Source organism: Chrysemys picta, chromosome 11 (genome assembly GCF_011386835.1).
Source record: "Chrysemys picta bellii isolate R12L10 chromosome 11, ASM1138683v2, whole genome shotgun sequence".
Taxonomy (NCBI): domain Eukaryota; kingdom Metazoa; phylum Chordata; order Testudines; family Emydidae; genus Chrysemys; species Chrysemys picta.
In genome coordinates this window covers 57,505,120-57,522,691 of record NC_088801.1, presented here as the reverse complement: position 1 = coordinate 57,522,691, position 17,572 = coordinate 57,505,120, and the positions used below count along the sequence as shown (strand labels likewise).

The 17,572-nt window shown below is 39.8% G+C and overlaps 1 protein-coding gene across 12 annotated transcripts; it reads left to right on the top strand.

Moving 5' to 3' along the window:
* Positions 1 to 24: 24 nt before the first annotated feature.
* On the top strand, positions 25 to 16,757 carry TYW5 (tRNA-yW synthesizing protein 5). 12 transcript variants are annotated; one of them, XM_042851693.2, is made up of 10 exons: positions 144 to 279; positions 2,175 to 2,304; positions 3,034 to 3,169; positions 3,491 to 3,564; positions 8,358 to 8,427; positions 9,399 to 9,443; positions 10,054 to 10,191; positions 11,236 to 11,323; positions 11,902 to 12,018; positions 16,376 to 16,757. In XM_042851693.2, the coding sequence occupies exons 3-10, from the start codon at positions 3,137 to 3,139 to the stop codon at positions 16,648 to 16,650; spliced, it is 840 nt and encodes a 279-aa protein (XP_042707627.1). In that variant the 5' UTR covers positions 144 to 279; positions 2,175 to 2,304; positions 3,034 to 3,136; the 3' UTR covers positions 16,651 to 16,757. The 12 variants fall into 12 exon arrangements, with proteins under 12 accessions (XP_042707626.1, XP_065417013.1, XP_065417011.1 ...); XM_065560943.1 differs by lacking the exon at positions 3,491 to 3,564 and adding an exon at positions 1,184 to 1,267 and having other exon boundaries at positions 183 to 279; positions 3,034 to 3,188; positions 16,394 to 16,757; XM_042851692.2 differs by lacking the exon at positions 2,175 to 2,304 and having other exon boundaries at positions 25 to 164.
* Positions 16,758 to 17,572: the final 815 nt, after the last annotated feature.

Genomic DNA, 17,572 nt, shown 5'->3' with positions numbered 1-17,572 from the left:
CCGCCGCAAGGACCCTTCCCTGGCGGGAGGCAGGCCCCGAGCGCGCCCTGGTGGCGAGACCCCTCGGCGGGAGCGGGTCCCAGCGCGAGGGCAAGCGGAGCAACCCGTGGAGCCCCGGCGGCCGGAGCAGCGAGGCGGGCGAGCCCTTGTTTCCCGGGGAGCCTGTGAGTGAGACGCAGCCGGCAGGGGTGGGCGGCGGCCATGGCGCAGCCGGCGGGCCCAGTGGCCCGGCACAGCGGGGTCAGCAGGGAGCGCTTTCGGCAGGACATTTACCCGCTGGTGAGACCCTGCCTCGCCCGCGCCCCGGGGTGCCGGAGACCCCCTGCTCGGTGTGGGCGCCGCTCCCGGCCTGCGGCAGCGGCCTGACTTCCCGCTCCGCGCTGGAGGTTGCGGGGCTGCAGCTGCCCAGGTGCTGGGTTCAGCTCCTGGCCACAGGCCGGGTGTCTGGGTCCCCTCAGATCCGGGGGCGGTGGTTGCACCTTCTCCCGGCAGCTCGCCTCTCCCGTCCCGTCATGTCACACAGTTCAGTGCCTCGCGTCTCAGACACCGGCCCCTGCTGCTGTTCTCGGCACCCACTGCAGGTTATCCACTTGTAAAGCCGATCCTGTGCTGCCCCCGACACCCTCCCAAGAGCGAGAGAGACCAGACACTCCGCTCCCTTCAACTTTGTCTAGAACGAGCGTGAGAGATTTAGCTGGTCTGTGGAAATCCAAGTATAGCCAGAGGTTGGAATCCTTTACCCTTCCTCCTTTTCCCGTCCCCGTTACAGCAGCTGTCTGGCTCTTTTGACACAATAAATAATTTTTGATCCAAAATTTTTGGAACTTGAAGCCCAAACTTTGACACCCTTTGATTCTGGGTTTCTTGTTTTAACACAGTCGGACCCCAGAGAAAGAAAACAAGAAATATAACAAAAATCTAAAAATAACCGATTTTTTTTAACAACTGAAAGGAAGAGTGTACAAGTTGCCTTTCTAAATGATTCTTCAAAAATAATGTAAACCAGAATGTGACTTTTATGTAATACCTATTTTTATAATTAAACAAAATAATGAAGATGCATCAGAGACTGTGTGTTGCTTGTGTGGTATGTAAGTTTCTAAAAAGGGTTCTGATATTTTACAAATGCACTTACCTAATGGTATCCATTTGACAAAAAAAAATGGCTTGTGTTTCTAAACAGAGATGGGGAAAGAAGGAGGAGCTGCAGCATAATTAGAAAAAAGGGACATGCTAAGTATTCTTGTTGGTATTATTTAACAATGATGTATGTGGTATTCATATGAAATGTTTTCCTGGTAGTGGGATAAGTGAAAAATACTGGTGAGGGATAGATTCCATTATATGAAGTTGCTGGCATAGATCTTGAGGAACTGGAACAACAGTACATTGCCTGGCTTGGCACAAGAATATTGGGGTGTCTCCCTCACTAGGCTGAAAGAGGCTAAAGCACTGATCCTACATTGAGCTCCATGCAAACAGACCCTGTACAAAGCTCTGTTGTCTTCTTTGGATGCTCAGTTGGGGCACAGGACTTTGTGCACATAGAGCTCAGTGCAGGATCAGGACCCAAGCTGGAGTATGGTATGGAGTAATGTCTTCTTTTAACCTATCCTCACGACAAGCCCAGTTTGCTTAAATGGTTGCATGGCTGTCATCGTGAAAGTACACTGCTCGCTTTTCTGCCAGCTGGAATATGATGCAATGATGAGCTTAGTCCTGGACATCTTGTGTGTCAAAACTCCTACTGAAACAAGTGGGATTCTAATTAGTTAAAATTGGGGTATAGTTTGTGTTTGTTTGTTCTTTGTATGTTTTTGTTTGTTGTTATAGCTACTGATGCAAGCCTGTCTGTTACTCCCTTGGAGTTTGGCTTGAAAATAAAAGGGGATAATTAACCTCATGTGTTCCTCCAGCAAGCATATTACATTAAAACCAGAAACTCATGAGGGCTATGAGCCAGCTCCACTCTGCTTGATCTAAAAAGTTATTACAGAACTGAGTTTGTAAAGACTGCATATATAAAGTAAACAAACTTCTCCAAACCCGCTATTTATAAACCGATTCAGCAAATGAGAGGAAACCGTTTGGGACAGTTCTGTACTAATCTGGTGGTTTGGTTCCTTAGGACTTTACTTTAATTTCACCAGTCTGTTTTTTGTGTGTCTTTGCAGAGAGGCTCAGTGGAGTGAGCATTGGGCTGGGAGCAAGAAATTGCTGGTTTCTAATTTTATTCTGTCCCTGACATCCTATGTGTCTCAGACTCCTATCCTCTCCCTCGTTCAGTTTCCCTGACAGTAAAAGGTGATGATAACACCTATCTCATAGGATTAGTTAAAGATTAGTTAAAGTTTGGGCAGTGCTTTGAAAATATAAAATGTTGTGTGAGTGTGAAGTGTTCTTGTAATTGTCACTGACCCCTTGCTCTCTATGGCCCTGGACCAAAACCAACTGAAGTAAACAAGTCTTTCCACTGATTTTAGTGGAGATTGGATCGTTGTTTACACTCTGCCAGCACAAAGAGGACTTAACATGAGTGGAAACATCCCCTTGCATAGAGGGCATCCCTAGTCAGTGTTAGAACTGGTGTAATATTGCCCCAGCTCCCAATATCTGAGTCAAGGGGGTGGACTAGGGGCATGGCCTAAGTGCACTTCCCTACAGCTGTGCTCTACTAAGCCTTTTGAAGAAGAGCTGAAGTTATATCAGGGCCTTTGCCAAATCCTTCCATGGCCCCAGAATGTGGTGAATGCCAGTGTTGGTTAAAGAACCTTTTCTCTCACTCCATTCCTGCCACAAGCAAAGGAGTATAACAACAGAATCAGGACCGTGATTTCCTGGATTTTGTTTTCACACTCAGTGCACAAACTCATGGAGCCTTCTGGCTAATGTGCAACAGGTGTACATATTCAATGGATTTGTTCTTGTACTGTACTTGATAAATTAGTCCTGAATTTTTTTGTTGGATTCTATCACCAATTCAGTGACAACATGGCATGCCATGCCATAAACCTGCTTTTGTTTTCTTTTCAGAGAAAGCCAGCAGTGCTGAAAGGAATAGACTTGGGCACTTGCACAACCAAATGGACAGTGGATTACCTCAGCCAAACAGCAGGAACTAAAGAAGTAAAGATTCATGTTTCCACAGTGCCACAGATGGACTTCCTCAGTAAGAACTTTGTATATAGGTACTTTATTCCAAGGCTTCCTCTATTTTAAAGGGACATATTGGTAACTTTTAGAAACAGTCTACATTGCTTTGAAGTTTTATACAAAGTATACTCTTCTATGTTGCCTGGATCTGTTGGTGTTACCATTCAGCAAGTTGGTGCTCTCTTGCTTTTTGTAAACTTATTAATGGTAATTACTGTCTCTGTTGCTATTTACTGTATTAACTGATATGTTATAGAGCTTCTGTTTCCAAACAAATGCTTTTGAATTCAGGTACCATTGTCTGAAAGGTGTTTTTTTTTTTTTTTTAATTTAAAAGGTAAAGATATTTCAGTACCAGAAGAAATATTTTATCACGGTTTTGTCCTTCAGCTATGGCTTTGGAATTCATGGGTGCGTCATTATTTTCTCTCTCTCTTCTTCCTTTTTTTTTTTTGGCCCAGTCCCAGATAGCAATTTTTTAACATGCCTTTATTGTTCATGAAAGATGTCAGAATGATCAAGCCTTAAAAACTTGAGCCTGTATTCACAATGAGGTACAGTATAAGCTGTGGTAAATCAAATTTCCCCACATTCTCCTGTCAATTCACCCCACTCTTAACAGCAGAGAGGAGTTTTAAAAGAGTATTTGGGGGGAACACAATGAGGTGGTTCTGCAGATACTTGTAGGGAGTGCCTCCCATGCATAAGGGGCAGCATGGGAAGAACTGCAAAGATGTTTGTTCGGAAAAATTTAAAAGTGAGTGATGAAGACTGGTCATTTGTAGAATGAATGTAGGAGTCAATGTCTCGATACTGCATAAGAGTTAATAAGTTGCACAGGGATAGACTGTGAAGGGCCTAAAAATGAAGATAAGTAGTCTGTTTCTGAAGTAGTGAAGATGAAGGAGTTATGGAGGAATCCAAAGAGAGGGGTTTGAGAGAAACTCTCAGTTTGTGACTTGCAGTCTGCTGCAACAAGAAGTTTAAACTAGGCATGTCATTCTGATTCTCTGATACCTTTTCAGTATTGACGATTATATTGTTAGAAGCTAGCGCTGCTCAGTACCTGAACTGCTTTGAATGCTGTTATGTTACAAGAAGAACAGGAGTACTTGTGGCACTTTAGAGACTAACAAATTTATTAGAGCATAAGCTTTCGTGGACTACAGCCCATTTCTTCGGATGGGCTGTAGTCCACGAAAGCTTATGCTCTAATAAATTTGTTAGTCTCTAAGGTGCCACAAGCACTCCTGTTCTTCTTTTTGCGGATACAGACTAACACGGCTGCTACTCTGAAACCTGTTATGTTACAGATATGTTAGTTCAACAGACTTAGGCTGGAAGGATGTCAGCAATTAAAAAACAAACAACTTCAAAGTTTAGGGCATGTGCAGTTTTCAGTGTCCTCAAACTACGGAATATCACACATTTCACTAGCCCTTTAGTCTGGAGACAGGTCACAGAATGTCTAATGTCCTGAGAAGCTCCTCATTAGATTTGTCCATGTCATGTAGTTTGCTTAAACATTCTTCAGAGTCTAATGCATCTCAGCCATTTTGTTGTTGTTCTACAATTGTAAAGTCTTCATTTCAATTGTCATTTGCTTTTCCCAAGTGTGAACAAGATGTGTTCAATCATTTATTATTTTCATAAAGTTTAAGAAAGCAGACATATGTGATGGAATCAAAAGTTCGACAGTCTGTAATGAGTGAACCCTGGTGTCACATTCAGTACACTCTTTATTCACAGCCGGTTGAACCGTTGAACCTTTTTCAACTATTTTTTGAACTGCAAATAAAATTGTCATACATCTTTGCCTCATATATACTGTTTAGTGTTTATCTCATTGTCTGGGGAAAAAATGAAATACAAATAGGCATATAAAAGGGAGGTGCAATTTAGTATCCTTGCATTTTCCTTCTAAGGGTCTGATACTGCAGGCCCTAATGCACTTTCGTAATATTATACGTATAAGTAGATCTATTTAATTCAGTGGCGATATTTCACATGCATAAATTTGCTCAGATGTGTTAGGGTTTGCAGATTAGGGGCTAAATTTGCATTTTTGTATATGGCATTATGGAGATGCTCTCTAAATATCTGATCTTTAGAGTTACTAAGTATTTGTGACTTTCACCACTTCTAGAGGACTTGGGAAACTCAGAACCTCTATGAATCAGGCTATGTATTCATATCTGTGGAGAAAATAAATACAATTACTGCAAGAATAAAAACGCTCTAGTACAAAGACATCATTATGGCCAGCTAAGGACCTGATCCTGACATATGCTGAGCACAAGCAACTCATATTGCTTTCAGTGGGAGGTGTAGTTGTTCAGGCTCTGGGGGTCTGATCCACTTCCATTAGTGTTGGTGGGATTCTCTCCATTGACTCCAGAAGCTGCTGGATCAAGCTTTTCATGAACATGAACATAGAAATTGTATATTGTCAGGGAAATGGTCCATCTAGTCCTATATTTGACAATGGCTACTACCAGATATTTCAGATGAGATGTAAACCCTCTGTAATGGATAACTTTGCCTATGGGGAAACTTTCTTCCTAACACTGGGCATTTAATTGTTCTTGTGTTCTGTGAAGCTTGAAATAAATTGCTATATACAGCATGGATATTAGCCAGTACCAGCTAGGTGATTTGAGTGATCTTTACAGCTTGGGGGAAAAAATCTTTCCTGATGAATGAGAAATTCAGGATATTTAACAATAGTTAGACTGACTCCTGAGAAGTGTGCATCATATTTTTCATCATCTACTTTGAATCTTATGGTAAATAATCTGTTTGTATTAGGTTCTAGTTAATTTTTTTTTATATATATGTTTTTGTTATTTTTTTACCCCTACCCTCTTGCTGTTTAAAAAAATCAAAATTTAAATTGTAGTGGGGTGGAAATCAAATGAGCTGGTGCTGATAGATGCTATAAACATTAGTAACCACCATAAAATAATCCATTTGGTACTTGTGACGTTGCACTCCATAGGCTTTATGGAAATATGGTAATGAATATGACATAACTGGAATATGCTTTATGCTAAATATCCCAGGTATGGTGTCATTAGAAAGCTTGTAATCTATTAAGTGTGTTCATCCTATATGTTTGCATGTATTATTTCTATATCTGGAGTTAGGAGAATAAGATATAAACTTGTATCACTGATGTAAACATATTAAGTGGAGCCATTAAGGATGCTCCAGAAACAATCAGTTGTAAATGGCCTTGGTTACTTGAAAGCCTTCCTGTGTATATGTGGGCCACCCCCGGGGGAATGGAGACTAGGGGTCTTACAGTGACATGTGACCATGTCACCTGATAATGAAATCCATCTTAAATCTGGTACTTTTCCATTTAGAAGGAGGGGTGGGGACCTAGAGAGACACAAGATTCCTGCCTTGTGCCAAAGCTATAAAAGGGGGGTGGAGTAGGACAAAAGGGGCTGCCAGTCATGAGAGAGCCCCTGCTTATCACCTGAGATGTCTGCTGGAACTAACAAGGACTGTACCAGGGGAAAGGATTGGGCCCAGACTAGGAAGGCATCTAGTCCGTGAAAGAAACTTATTGGAACATCTCTGAGGATGAGATATTACCTATAATCAGTTTCTTAATGTATTAGGCTTAGACTTGTATGTTTTTGCTTTATTTTGCTTGGTGACTTACTTTGTTCTGTCTGTTATTACTTGAAACCTCTTAAATCCTACTTTTTATAATTAATAAAATCACTTTTGTTTATTAATGAACCCCGAGTAAGTGATTAATACCTGGGGGAGCAAACAGCTGTGCATATCTCTCTATTGGTGTTATAGAGGGTGGACAATTTATGAGTTTACCCTGTATAAGCTTTATACAGAGTAAAACGGATTTATTTGGGGTTTGGATCCTATTGGGAACTGGGTGTCTGGGTGCTGGAGAAGTAACCTGCTGAGCTGTTTTTGGTTAAAGTCTTCAGCTTTGTGGGCGTGGACCAGACCTGGGTCTGTGTTGCAGCAGACTAGCATGTCTGGCTCAACAAGGCAGGGTTCTGGAGTCCCAAGCTGGCAGGGAAAATGGGCTTAGAAGTAATTTCAGCACATCCGGTGACAGTCCCAAGGGGGGTGTCTGTGACCGAACCCGTCACAGTACTACATGCAATTGTTTTGTTCCAGTATCAAGCAGGGCCAAATGCTACAATATCTGTTCAGGCAAAGGTCTATTGAAGACTAGATCTAAGAGATCTTAACTGTTTTATGCTTGTATTGACTCTGTACCAGGAGCAAACTTACTAAATATGTATCTGTAGAAAGTATTATTTATTGCAGTATCTGCTAAAGTTGTTAAAGAATTGACATTTTAGGAGGACTTCCTCACTGTGTGAAACTGACAGTCATCTAGGGCTTGATTCTGCTCCCATTGACTTCAGTAGGTCTGGGCTTGGAAGGTAGGCCCAGACCTTCAAAGGTACTTAGCCACCTAACTCCCATTATTTCAGTGGAAGTTAGGCTCTTCAATACCTTTGAGGATTTGGGCCCCAGTGATTTCTTTTTAATAGGAACTAACTTGAAGCTGTCCTCCCAGCTGAAAAGCTAAAGTTCTTTTTCCTGTAGAATCATTGAAAGAAGCAACTTTAGGAGAATTGATTTAAAATACAGGAAGGTTGGGACTATTGTAAACATAGGTTTCACCTGAGGCAGCATATATAAAACACAGACCCATTTATTCAAAAAAGTCAGCACAAACTATGACCCAGATTTTCAGAAATGCTCATCACCTATAACTGGGATCATATTTGCAATAGAGCTTAGTTTAGGCATCTAAATTAGATGCCATATTTTCAAAAGAACTTGGCACCCAGCTGCTCCCACTGAGCACAAGAGTTTGAGCATAAAATTTTTGGATAGTGAGCACTCTTGAAAATCTGATCCCAAATAATTATCTTTTTACAAGCTGACTTACAGCCAAAAATATTTGGATCTAGTGTAGGAACAATCTGGATAATAATGAAAGATTTTTAAATATGATTTTTATCTTGGCAGTTATTTGACATCCTGTTGCAAACAATTGCTAGTCTATATGATGATTTTTTAAAACAAATTAAATCGTCTGTCTGGCCAGAGACATGAATTTGATCTGGTACTAAGTATTGTGTGTCCAGTAGTTAAATAATTCATTGTTACACTGATTAGCATTATGAATTTTTATATTTATATTTCAGAACATTGCCCTTTGATGTGTTTGTACGGAGAGCAGCTGAAGTCAAACATAACGAGTACTTTATATCTGAGGTAATTCCCTTAAAGTGTCACATCTTCTTTCATTAGTTATTAATTGAGATTCGGTTAAAAAAAATTATTATTTTTTAGCATAGCACTTAACCTTAAAGTTAAGCATGCTTTGCTGGATTGGAGCTCAAGAGTTAATCATTCCTCATGTATACTGTATAACTGACTACAGTGGGCTTGCTTGTGTGGCCAAGGACTACTTTATATGAGTAAAGCGTTCAAGATAAGGGACTAAGAAAACGTATTATGTTTAAAATAGCAACTATATATGTTAGATATTTTAAAAGAAGTAAATACGCAAGTGTTTAGTTAAGCTATAGCAACTATCAGAGGTACAAATATAAAATACAGAAATGTTACAACATACTCATTAAGTAATTAATTAGTAGATATCTTAAAATAACTATGTCCAAAAATATTGAATGGTTTGTGTGTTAATAGGAATTCACCCTCCCCCAAATAAATCTAGTTATACAATGTTTACATAGGAGTAGGAGCTAGGCTGCTCCAAATGATTTTTCAAATATTCCTTCCATCATTTATTTGTAACATGCAGTATGTTCTGAAATACATTGTTGTGATTTCCTGTGTCAGTGTTCTGAAGGGTTTAATTTCTACATATGCTCTATTACTGGATAGACTCAAAGCACTGTTGAAGTGGCTGACAATTTGTGATCTAAGTCGCCATATGGAGCAACATGTGTTTTATACCCTTAGATCTTTCCCTGCCCCCTTGAATTTGCCTGTTTCATTTAATTAGCATATTTTCACTTTCTTCCATTTCTTCAGGTAGCCAGCAGGGAGCAATAGAAGAAAGGGCAGGATAGCAGAATAGCTGAATTTGTAAATGGGATTTAGTTGTACCAAATTTTAATGAGGCTCTTCATTAAACTAATGAGGTGGTCAAAGCTCTGTATGTTCTAATTCTTTGTTCTTGCGTGCTAATGATCATTCTCTTTTGTGTTTGTGTTAAGGATGAGAAATACTACTTGCGATCACTGGGTGACGACCCACGAAAGGTGAGTAACTTGGGACTGCAAGGCATGTTTCAGAGCAGCAGCTTAAAATCTTTAAGGACCGTATTCTGATCTTTTGCCTTTACACAAACACACAACCTTTTTGTCTTGTAAATTAATTTAGGCCAAAAATTTTAAACATGAGTGCTTAAAGTTAGGCACTTAAATCCAAGCTTAGCTGGTCATCGAAGGACCAAGCCTCCATAAGAGGCTTTCTGGATGCCATACAGCTGCCATTATGATTCCTATGCCTCACCTCCCATCCCTCAGCTGTTGGTATAAAGAGATTGATCAGGAGAACAGTAGCATAACTGGGGTGTCCTGATGATCCCTGGCTGCAGTAGTAGCCCCTCAGAACTGTTTCAGATAGCTTATATCAGAGCAGCCCTCAGGCTGTCCTAACTTCTACTGGAGACAGGACCGGCACCCAGATGACTGAAGATTGTGTGCAAAAGGCCCCGTTGTGTCCAAACCCCCAGCAATGCCAAGTGCTCCTTGGCCACAGCTGAGGACCTAGCCTGTATGATTTAACACAGTCATGAGCTAATCCCCTGTTTTCACTTCAAATATATGATTTTATCTGGAACATTGAACTATATCCCTTTTGATTCAGGATATTGCAGATATCAGAAAGCAGTTTCCTTCATTAGCAGAAGATATTCAGATCCCAGAATATTTTGAAAAGGAACAGTTCTTCTCCAGTGTCTTCCGCATCAGCTCAGCAGGACTGCAACTCTGGACACACTATGATGTAGGCAAATAATCTTTGTGCCTTTGTTGGCGAAATGTGGTGTGGATCTCATTACAGGATTGGGGCACTAGGATACAAGCCCTACAGGGGGCAGGAGCCTGCTGGCAGTTAGAGAGGTGCTTGCATACTTTTGGGTACTAGGTAAATAATAACTGACTTTAGGTATTGTATATTTTAAGGATAGCTGCTATTCTAAGCACATTTTGGTTCTCAGTTTATTTCCCAGTCCTGAAACCTTTGCCTCATATGAGTAAAAATTGCAAGACTGGGTTTTTGGGTTTTACTCATTGTTTTAAATAGCAGCCAAGAATCAAAAAACAACCTCTCAGCATTGCTGGCTTCAGTGGAGGTGAAGCTACACAGCGCCTTGCAGAATTAGCTTATTTTGCTACTCTGCGAGACCCTTTCCTGGCTAATCTATATGGTGGGTTTTCATGCTCTTTTGCTGTAGTTGATACCACATATATTTGTCTAGTAAGAGCCTATAATGTGATACCAGACAGGGTTAGATACAGGAATATTATGTTGTGTAGTTGAGCTAGTGCAAAACCCATTGCTGTTTTAGTGGCCGGTCAGCAAAATGAGGTAAGAAGGCTGTTTGAAAGATGGTAAAAGCACTTCTAAATATATTCTGCCTTATGTTTTGCTTTACTAGATAGTCAAGGCAGATAATTATAATTGCTTTGAATTTTTAACAAATCTTGTAAGTTATAGTTGAAAGAAAGAAAGAAAGAAAGAGGAAAAAAGACAAGTAAAAGAGTTATTAAAAAGAAATATGGAGAGGCATTTTTTCCATTTATAATTAACATGTGCCAAAAATGTAAGATGAAGAGTGAAAATATGTCATTATTCAGATTTTCAGGGTAATTTGATATGGAGTAGCAATTTTTTTTTTTAAACACACACTCAAAGCTTTTAATATTGTCTGTTTTCAGGGGATATTTTATATAACAGAATGATTATATGGAATATATATTTGCCCATTCTTCTCTTGTATAGCATCTATCTGCTATTTATGCTTATAGTATACTGTTATATTTTCAGATAATGGATAACTTCTTAATCCAGATAACAGGGAAAAAAAGAGTTATACTGTACAATCCTCGAGATGCACCATATTTGTATTTAGCAGGTATGTTCTTGTCATACACATTTAATTGAGTTTGGTGTTCTCAGTTCAGTTTCCAGTAGGCAAGTATCCCATTATATATAAAAACCTTTGCCGTAATTGGCAACTCTGTTAGAAATCTCAGCAGAGAGGCGACATTGACTAATCTAGTCTCTCATTTCTAACAGTAATCACTCCAAGTTAGTGTTGAGGAACATTGGTGGGGTAATGTAGGGGAACTTGCACTCCTACTGCCTGTGCTCAAATTGTTCTGTGGGTTAATAAAGCATTCTGGTTCTTAACTGCATAGGAATAGAGGACTGTAACTAGGTTCTAACAGAGTTCTTCTACTGTCTCAGTGAAACTTGGCTTTGATGGCTATTGTGGTCAGTGAAAACTCTCTGGTATCAGTAGGATTGCAGTTGTACTTGAAATGTGGACACAGAGTGCCACATTCAACCCAGGTGGAACTCAGTTCAAGTCGAAGTTCCACCAGGGTTGAATTTGGCCCAATAATTATATCTTAGAGTGTTGTGTTAACTTACATTGGCCAGTGTTAAAAGAATTCATGAATGTTTATTATTTTGTTGATACTTCTTTAGGCACTAAATCAGAGGTCCTAAATGTGGATAACCCAGACCTGGAGAAATATCCCCTTTTTATGAAAGCCAGGCGCTATGAATGTTCTCTTGAAGCAGGCGATGTGTTGTTCATTCCAGGTAAGTGACAAATCGCTCCGGCCCACAGTATTTTTAATAATTTTATTTTGTGAATCCTCATTTCCACATGTGAATTACATATTTGTAACTCTCCATGCAATTCTAGATATGTGACACTTTGCATCTGACCAAAATTATACTCTTATTTGACTCAATGTGCATATATTTTAATAGCCTTACTCTATTAAAATCAATTTGTCCCTTCCCTGACCTGGCTTCTTTAGATTCAGGGAATGGGCACTTCATTCTTCTGTAGCTCTACTGTTTTCTCACTGCAGAAGTAAGAGGCAAATGACAATGTCCATTAGGGATGGAACAGTTAAGTCCTCACATTTTTTAATTACAAATTGTCAGTTTTGAAAATAAAGTCAGAATATTTTCTGTTCTAAGCTGCTTCTAACTTTCTGCAACAGTAGCAAATACAAAGCTGCTTGCTGTGCAAGGTGAGACAGCACCGGGGATCAGAAGCAGGCTGAATTATTCCTGCTGGCCTAACCTCATCAGCAATTTGCAGGATCAGAACCTGAGCCTTACTGAAGTATTTAAGAGGGAAGCAATGTAAAGGGCAATTCAAGTCTCTAGACAATGAACAAAGAGTAATCCATTAATTACAAGTGATCATTTTAAACCCTAATCCTGGAAACACTGATGCACATGCTTACCTTTGCTCACCTAAGTAGTCCCATTGAAGTTACTGGAATTCTTCACCTGCTTAAAGTTAAGCATATGTGTAAGTGTCTACAGGAGTGGGCCTTGGGCCTACAATGTGTGTGTGTGTGTGTGTGTGTGTGTTTTAATTGTAATTGTTGTGCAGTTCTAAGCAGTACCTAGGTCATGGATATGGGGACAGGGAAGAATTAATATTATTTGTGGAACCATGAATTTCAACTACTTTATGAAAAAAAAAAAAAATCGGACCTTTTAATATAATTCCCTGGCTTTCAGCGGTGTTAAGTAGAGTATAGCATTCCAGTACTGTTTCTAGAAAGACATCATGGATACAGTTGCAAAGTCTTATCTGAACAAAAGTTTTGACTCTTAATAACCTTCAAGTGGAGGGTAGGAGAAGAATTCTACATGAATAGAATTTAAAGTGATCTTATCCATATAATTTTGTGGGGTAGGGTTTAAGAGTTTATTTTGAGTTTTCAAGTCAGCTTTCTCAATTCTAATCTACAGATATTAAGTCATACTTCTGGTATCAAATATTACTTAAAGCAACCTTGAAATAGGTCCTCTTACACTGTGAACTTTTGTTAGCTATCTTTCATGATCTTGTAAACACTGTAGGAACCTTTGTGTTCTAGCAGACTCTTCGGGGTGATTATCAAACATTGATAACATTTGCTGTAAAACATCTTCCTATTCAGAATAAGCAGGCTAATATTAACAGTGTTTGTGACTAATCCTGGAATATTAAAATGGAGACAGGATAACATCATAATGAAGACAAAAACAACCTATTAACTTGGTATTAATTTATTATTCTCAGCTATGAACCTGAGAACATGTAAATATCTAGATCCTTTTCACTGGTTCACATCCTTGGTGGGAAAACTGAGTATCACAATATAATTGTGGTTAGGGGACTAGTGGGGGGGTATGATAGCGGTCTATAAAATCATGAGTGGTGTGAAGGTGAACAGCAAAGTGTTATTTACCATGTCACATAACACAAGAACCAGAGGTTTCTCAATGAAAGTAATAGGCAACAGGTTTAAAACAAAAAAGGAAGTACTTTTTCCCACAACACAGTCAACCTGTGGAAGTTGTTGCAAGGGGATGTTGCAAAGGCCAAAAGTATAACTGGGTTCACAAAAGTATTAGATAAATTCATATAGGTAAGTCCATCAGTGGCTATTAGCCAAGATGGCCAGGGACACAATCCCATGCTGTGGATATCCCTAAACTTCTGACTGCCAGAAACTGGGAGTGGATGATGGATCACTTGATAATTGCCCTGTTCTGTTCATTCCCTCTGAAGCACTGAGCATTGGCTGGTGTCAGAAGACAGAAGGGCCATTGATCTGACCCAGTACAGCTGTTCTTATTAAGGAAAATGGGGATAGTTATATAAGAAGACAATGTATATACACCAGGAACAAACTTGTCATTCAGCTTTCAGCTGGCCACTGGTGTGTTCATTGCTATGCAGTTTTTTTTAAAAACAAACCCAGACTTTATATTCCATAGATTAGTGGAAGATATTTCACTTATTGGAAGGTGTTTCCTATTCCTCCTTTCTTTTAATATTTGTGTGGATTGTGATGTAGATTTTATGCAAAATCTGCTGGTTTAGTTTAGTATTCATCACTTTGGTTCTTACTATGCAGCATCACTCAGTGATGTAGGAATTACTTTGAGAAAATATATCCAAATTTTGAACAGAACTAAAGGAAGATAGCAGATTACTTTGCAGAGAGAACTGACTTTGTACAGTTAGCTGTAATGTTCCAGATTCTACAGACGTTTGCACACGTTTTCTCTTGGATCTAGGTACTGTAGATCTTCCTAGCTAACTTTTGTCAGCAAGTGTTTTCAATTTTGAATCAGATATGCTAAAGCATTATTGATCTTGAAAACTGATACTTATTTTATGTTATTGGATCTTTGTCTATATCAATGTATTATGCAGCATTTAAAAAAATATTTGCCTCTGCATTAGTTTGGCAGATACTGTAAAATGAGACTGATAATTAAAAACACCAAAGATAAATGTCACAGAAAAAAGAAGACTTTAAATGGCACCATTTTGTGTGACTGAAAAGGGTCTGTGTAGTGGTCCATAGCTGTTCCTCCCCATCAGTCTCAGGGAGAGCTCACTATGTTGTGCCTATAAGTGCAATGCTCAGCAGGGGAACATAGCAGTCAAAGGGCTCTGGGCAGGGCAGAGTACCAAGCAGGCTAAGGGCTCTGTGAGTAGGAACTGGAGAGTTCCACCACTGGGTGAGCAGGGATCCCACCGAAACACTGACCTAGACTCTGGCAACACCACTGGACTAATGTCTGGTGTCCCGGGGCTACTTCCTATTACCCCTTCTGAGTATACCTCTGTCTCCTGGGGTTTCTCCATTTCCCAAAGGTACAGGGCTAGTGGCAGTCCTGTTACTCCTCCAGGTACTGGTCAGTCAGCTGTCCTTGGCAGCGGGCAAGAAACATCTGCTCCCTTCCCCAGCTCTTGCACAAGTGAACTGTAGGTCCTGCCTTTTAAACTTCCTATTCTGACCCCTGCATCCAGTGGGGTGGGAGACGAGGGTGTGGCATGGCATGGTGTGGCTGGTTCGGCTCCACCCACCAGGGGTAGTAGTCTAGTCCCTCCCTGTCAGTCTCGGAGGGAGGCCACACCCTCTCACTACAGTCCTGAATTTCAGAAAATAGGATTGTTTGGTCTGATTATGATCTCACATCAGTGTTACTGCACTGTCTTAAATGGAATTACTGATTTACATTGTTATAAATAGCTTAAAATCAAACTTTGTTTTAAAATGGTAGATTTCAAATATAACCGTGTCCCAGAAAAACTGTAGCAGAAACAGGCATGCTTCGAGAACAAAAGCGGAAGATTGAGTCAAGGAGGTGAATGATGCAGACCAAAAAAACTGATATGTTCAATTCACTAAATATAAAACAAGTAACAAAAACAATATTCCAAAATTGAAGTGGGAGAACTAATGCAATGCTGTAGCTTTCAAGTTAAAACGGGCACATGATACATAAAATTACAAATACATAGCAGTCCAGGCAAAAGTGTCTCCTTGCTTACTTGCCCTTTGCCATGATGATTCAAATGAAAAATCTTACTATTTGCTGGATCCAAAAAAGTTGGTGTAGATGAGAAGAAATTTGCAAGGCTGATACTCACTGATATTGGTAATCTAAACTGGCATGTTGAGAATCCATGCAAGTTACGGTTCTAATTTTGCAAATGTGTATGCAATGAGTGAAGTTACTCATGTACGTAAGTGTTTGCAGGAGTGGGGCCCTTAAAGATTTAGGGCTTAATCCTGCACTCTTTACTTATGCAAGTATTCCAATTCAAGGGAATGGGATAAATGACATGAATAAGGGACAAAGAATTAAGTCTGTTGACCCTGATCCAGCAAACACTTACCCACTTACCTTTACATTGACTTCAGTGGGAATACTCATGCATAAAGTTAAGCATGCTTATAAATATCTTCAGGATCAGGAACTCACTGTTTGATATGCTGTAGCATGTGATGTAGTGAGTCAGAAGTACCTAAACATAAGTGAATGTCAGTGATTATTTCTTATGTCAGTTACATTCAGTTTGAGATGGTTCAAACATCTTTGTTGTAAACGAAATCAAGTTTTAAATGGCAGTTTATCTTTTTAGACTTTTTTCTTCCTACAGCTTTATGGTTCCATAATGTAATTTCTGAAGAATTTGGAGTGGGAGTGAATGTCTTTTGGAAGCATCTTCCTTCTGAGTGCTATGATAAAACAGACACTTACGGAAATAAAGATCCTACAGCTGCTTCCAGAGCTGTGCAGATTTTGGACAGGGCTTTGAAAACACTGGAGGAACTGCCTGAGGAATATAGGGATTTTTATGCCCGGAGAATGGTTTTACGCATCCAAGAAAAAGCCTATAGCACTAACTATGAATAAACAGTCAACAAGTCAACCAAACTCCTCTGAAAGTAGGGAGAAGTACAGATATGGATACTGTACCTGAAGACACTTTGAGAAGACTTTAATAAAAACAGTAGTGCTCATTGTTTGTGGATGAATACTTATTTCATAGCCCATGGATGTTGTTTTAATAGATCCCATTTCTACTAATCCACATGCAGTATAGTCTGCTTGATGCAGCTGTGGGTCTCATCTGTACAACAATAAGGGGTCAATTAAAAATGTTATATATATATATATATACACACACACACGCCCAAGTTTGTGTTATTTAGAACAATCATTTTGTTTCCGGGGGTAGTTTACTTTCAAAGAACTATTTCAGAAAATAAATATTCCTGAATAAGACTTAGAGCATTGGCAATTTAAATTCTGTTTTAGATGCTGGTGTCTTCTTCAGGGTGCTATTGAAAAGAATGTTCCAACCCAAATGGGTTATTCTCTAGAGTAGTGAAGACTGTTGATCTGTGGGACTCGCACAGCTATAGTAAAAGGCAAGTAACCAGCCAGGGTTAACTTGACTAGCTACCTCCCTTTCCTCTAATTATGGGGTGATGAGAAGCAGCTGTGCTCTTAGCAGGACCCAGTCAGGGACAGCAGGTGTGTTCCTGTGGTTCTCCTCAGCAGAGAAAAGAAGGGAAAGGAGGGAGAATGCCCTGGATGGCTTTTCTGGGCTGTGTGGGTATGTATTTTGCTTACATTCATTAATTTTTAGTTTGAGTAGGGTACAAGCTAAAGTGGCACCTGTAGATTTTTTCTGTTTGTTTTAATTTCCCTGATTTGGAATTATTTGCAGACAGATTGAATCAACACGAGCCCAAGAAATGGGATTTGTAAGAACCTAAAATGGATGTGAAATCTGGGGCTTCCAGCTGTGCTCCAGCTCAGCTGAGAGCTG

Bases quoted from the DNA above. Each gene is read 5' to 3' on its own strand.
- TYW5 (XM_024104057.3), top strand. From the start codon at position 202: ATGGCGCAGCCGGCGGGCCCAGTGGCCCGGCACAGCGGGGTCAGCAGG. The intron at 11,324-11,901 runs GTATGTTCTTGT...ATACTTCTTTAG, and splicing joins ACCATATTTGTATTTAGCAG to GCACTAAATCAGAGGTCCTA. The intron at 12,019-16,375 runs GTAAGTGACAAA...TTATCTTTTTAG, and splicing joins CGATGTGTTGTTCATTCCAG to ACTTTTTTCTTCCTACAGCT.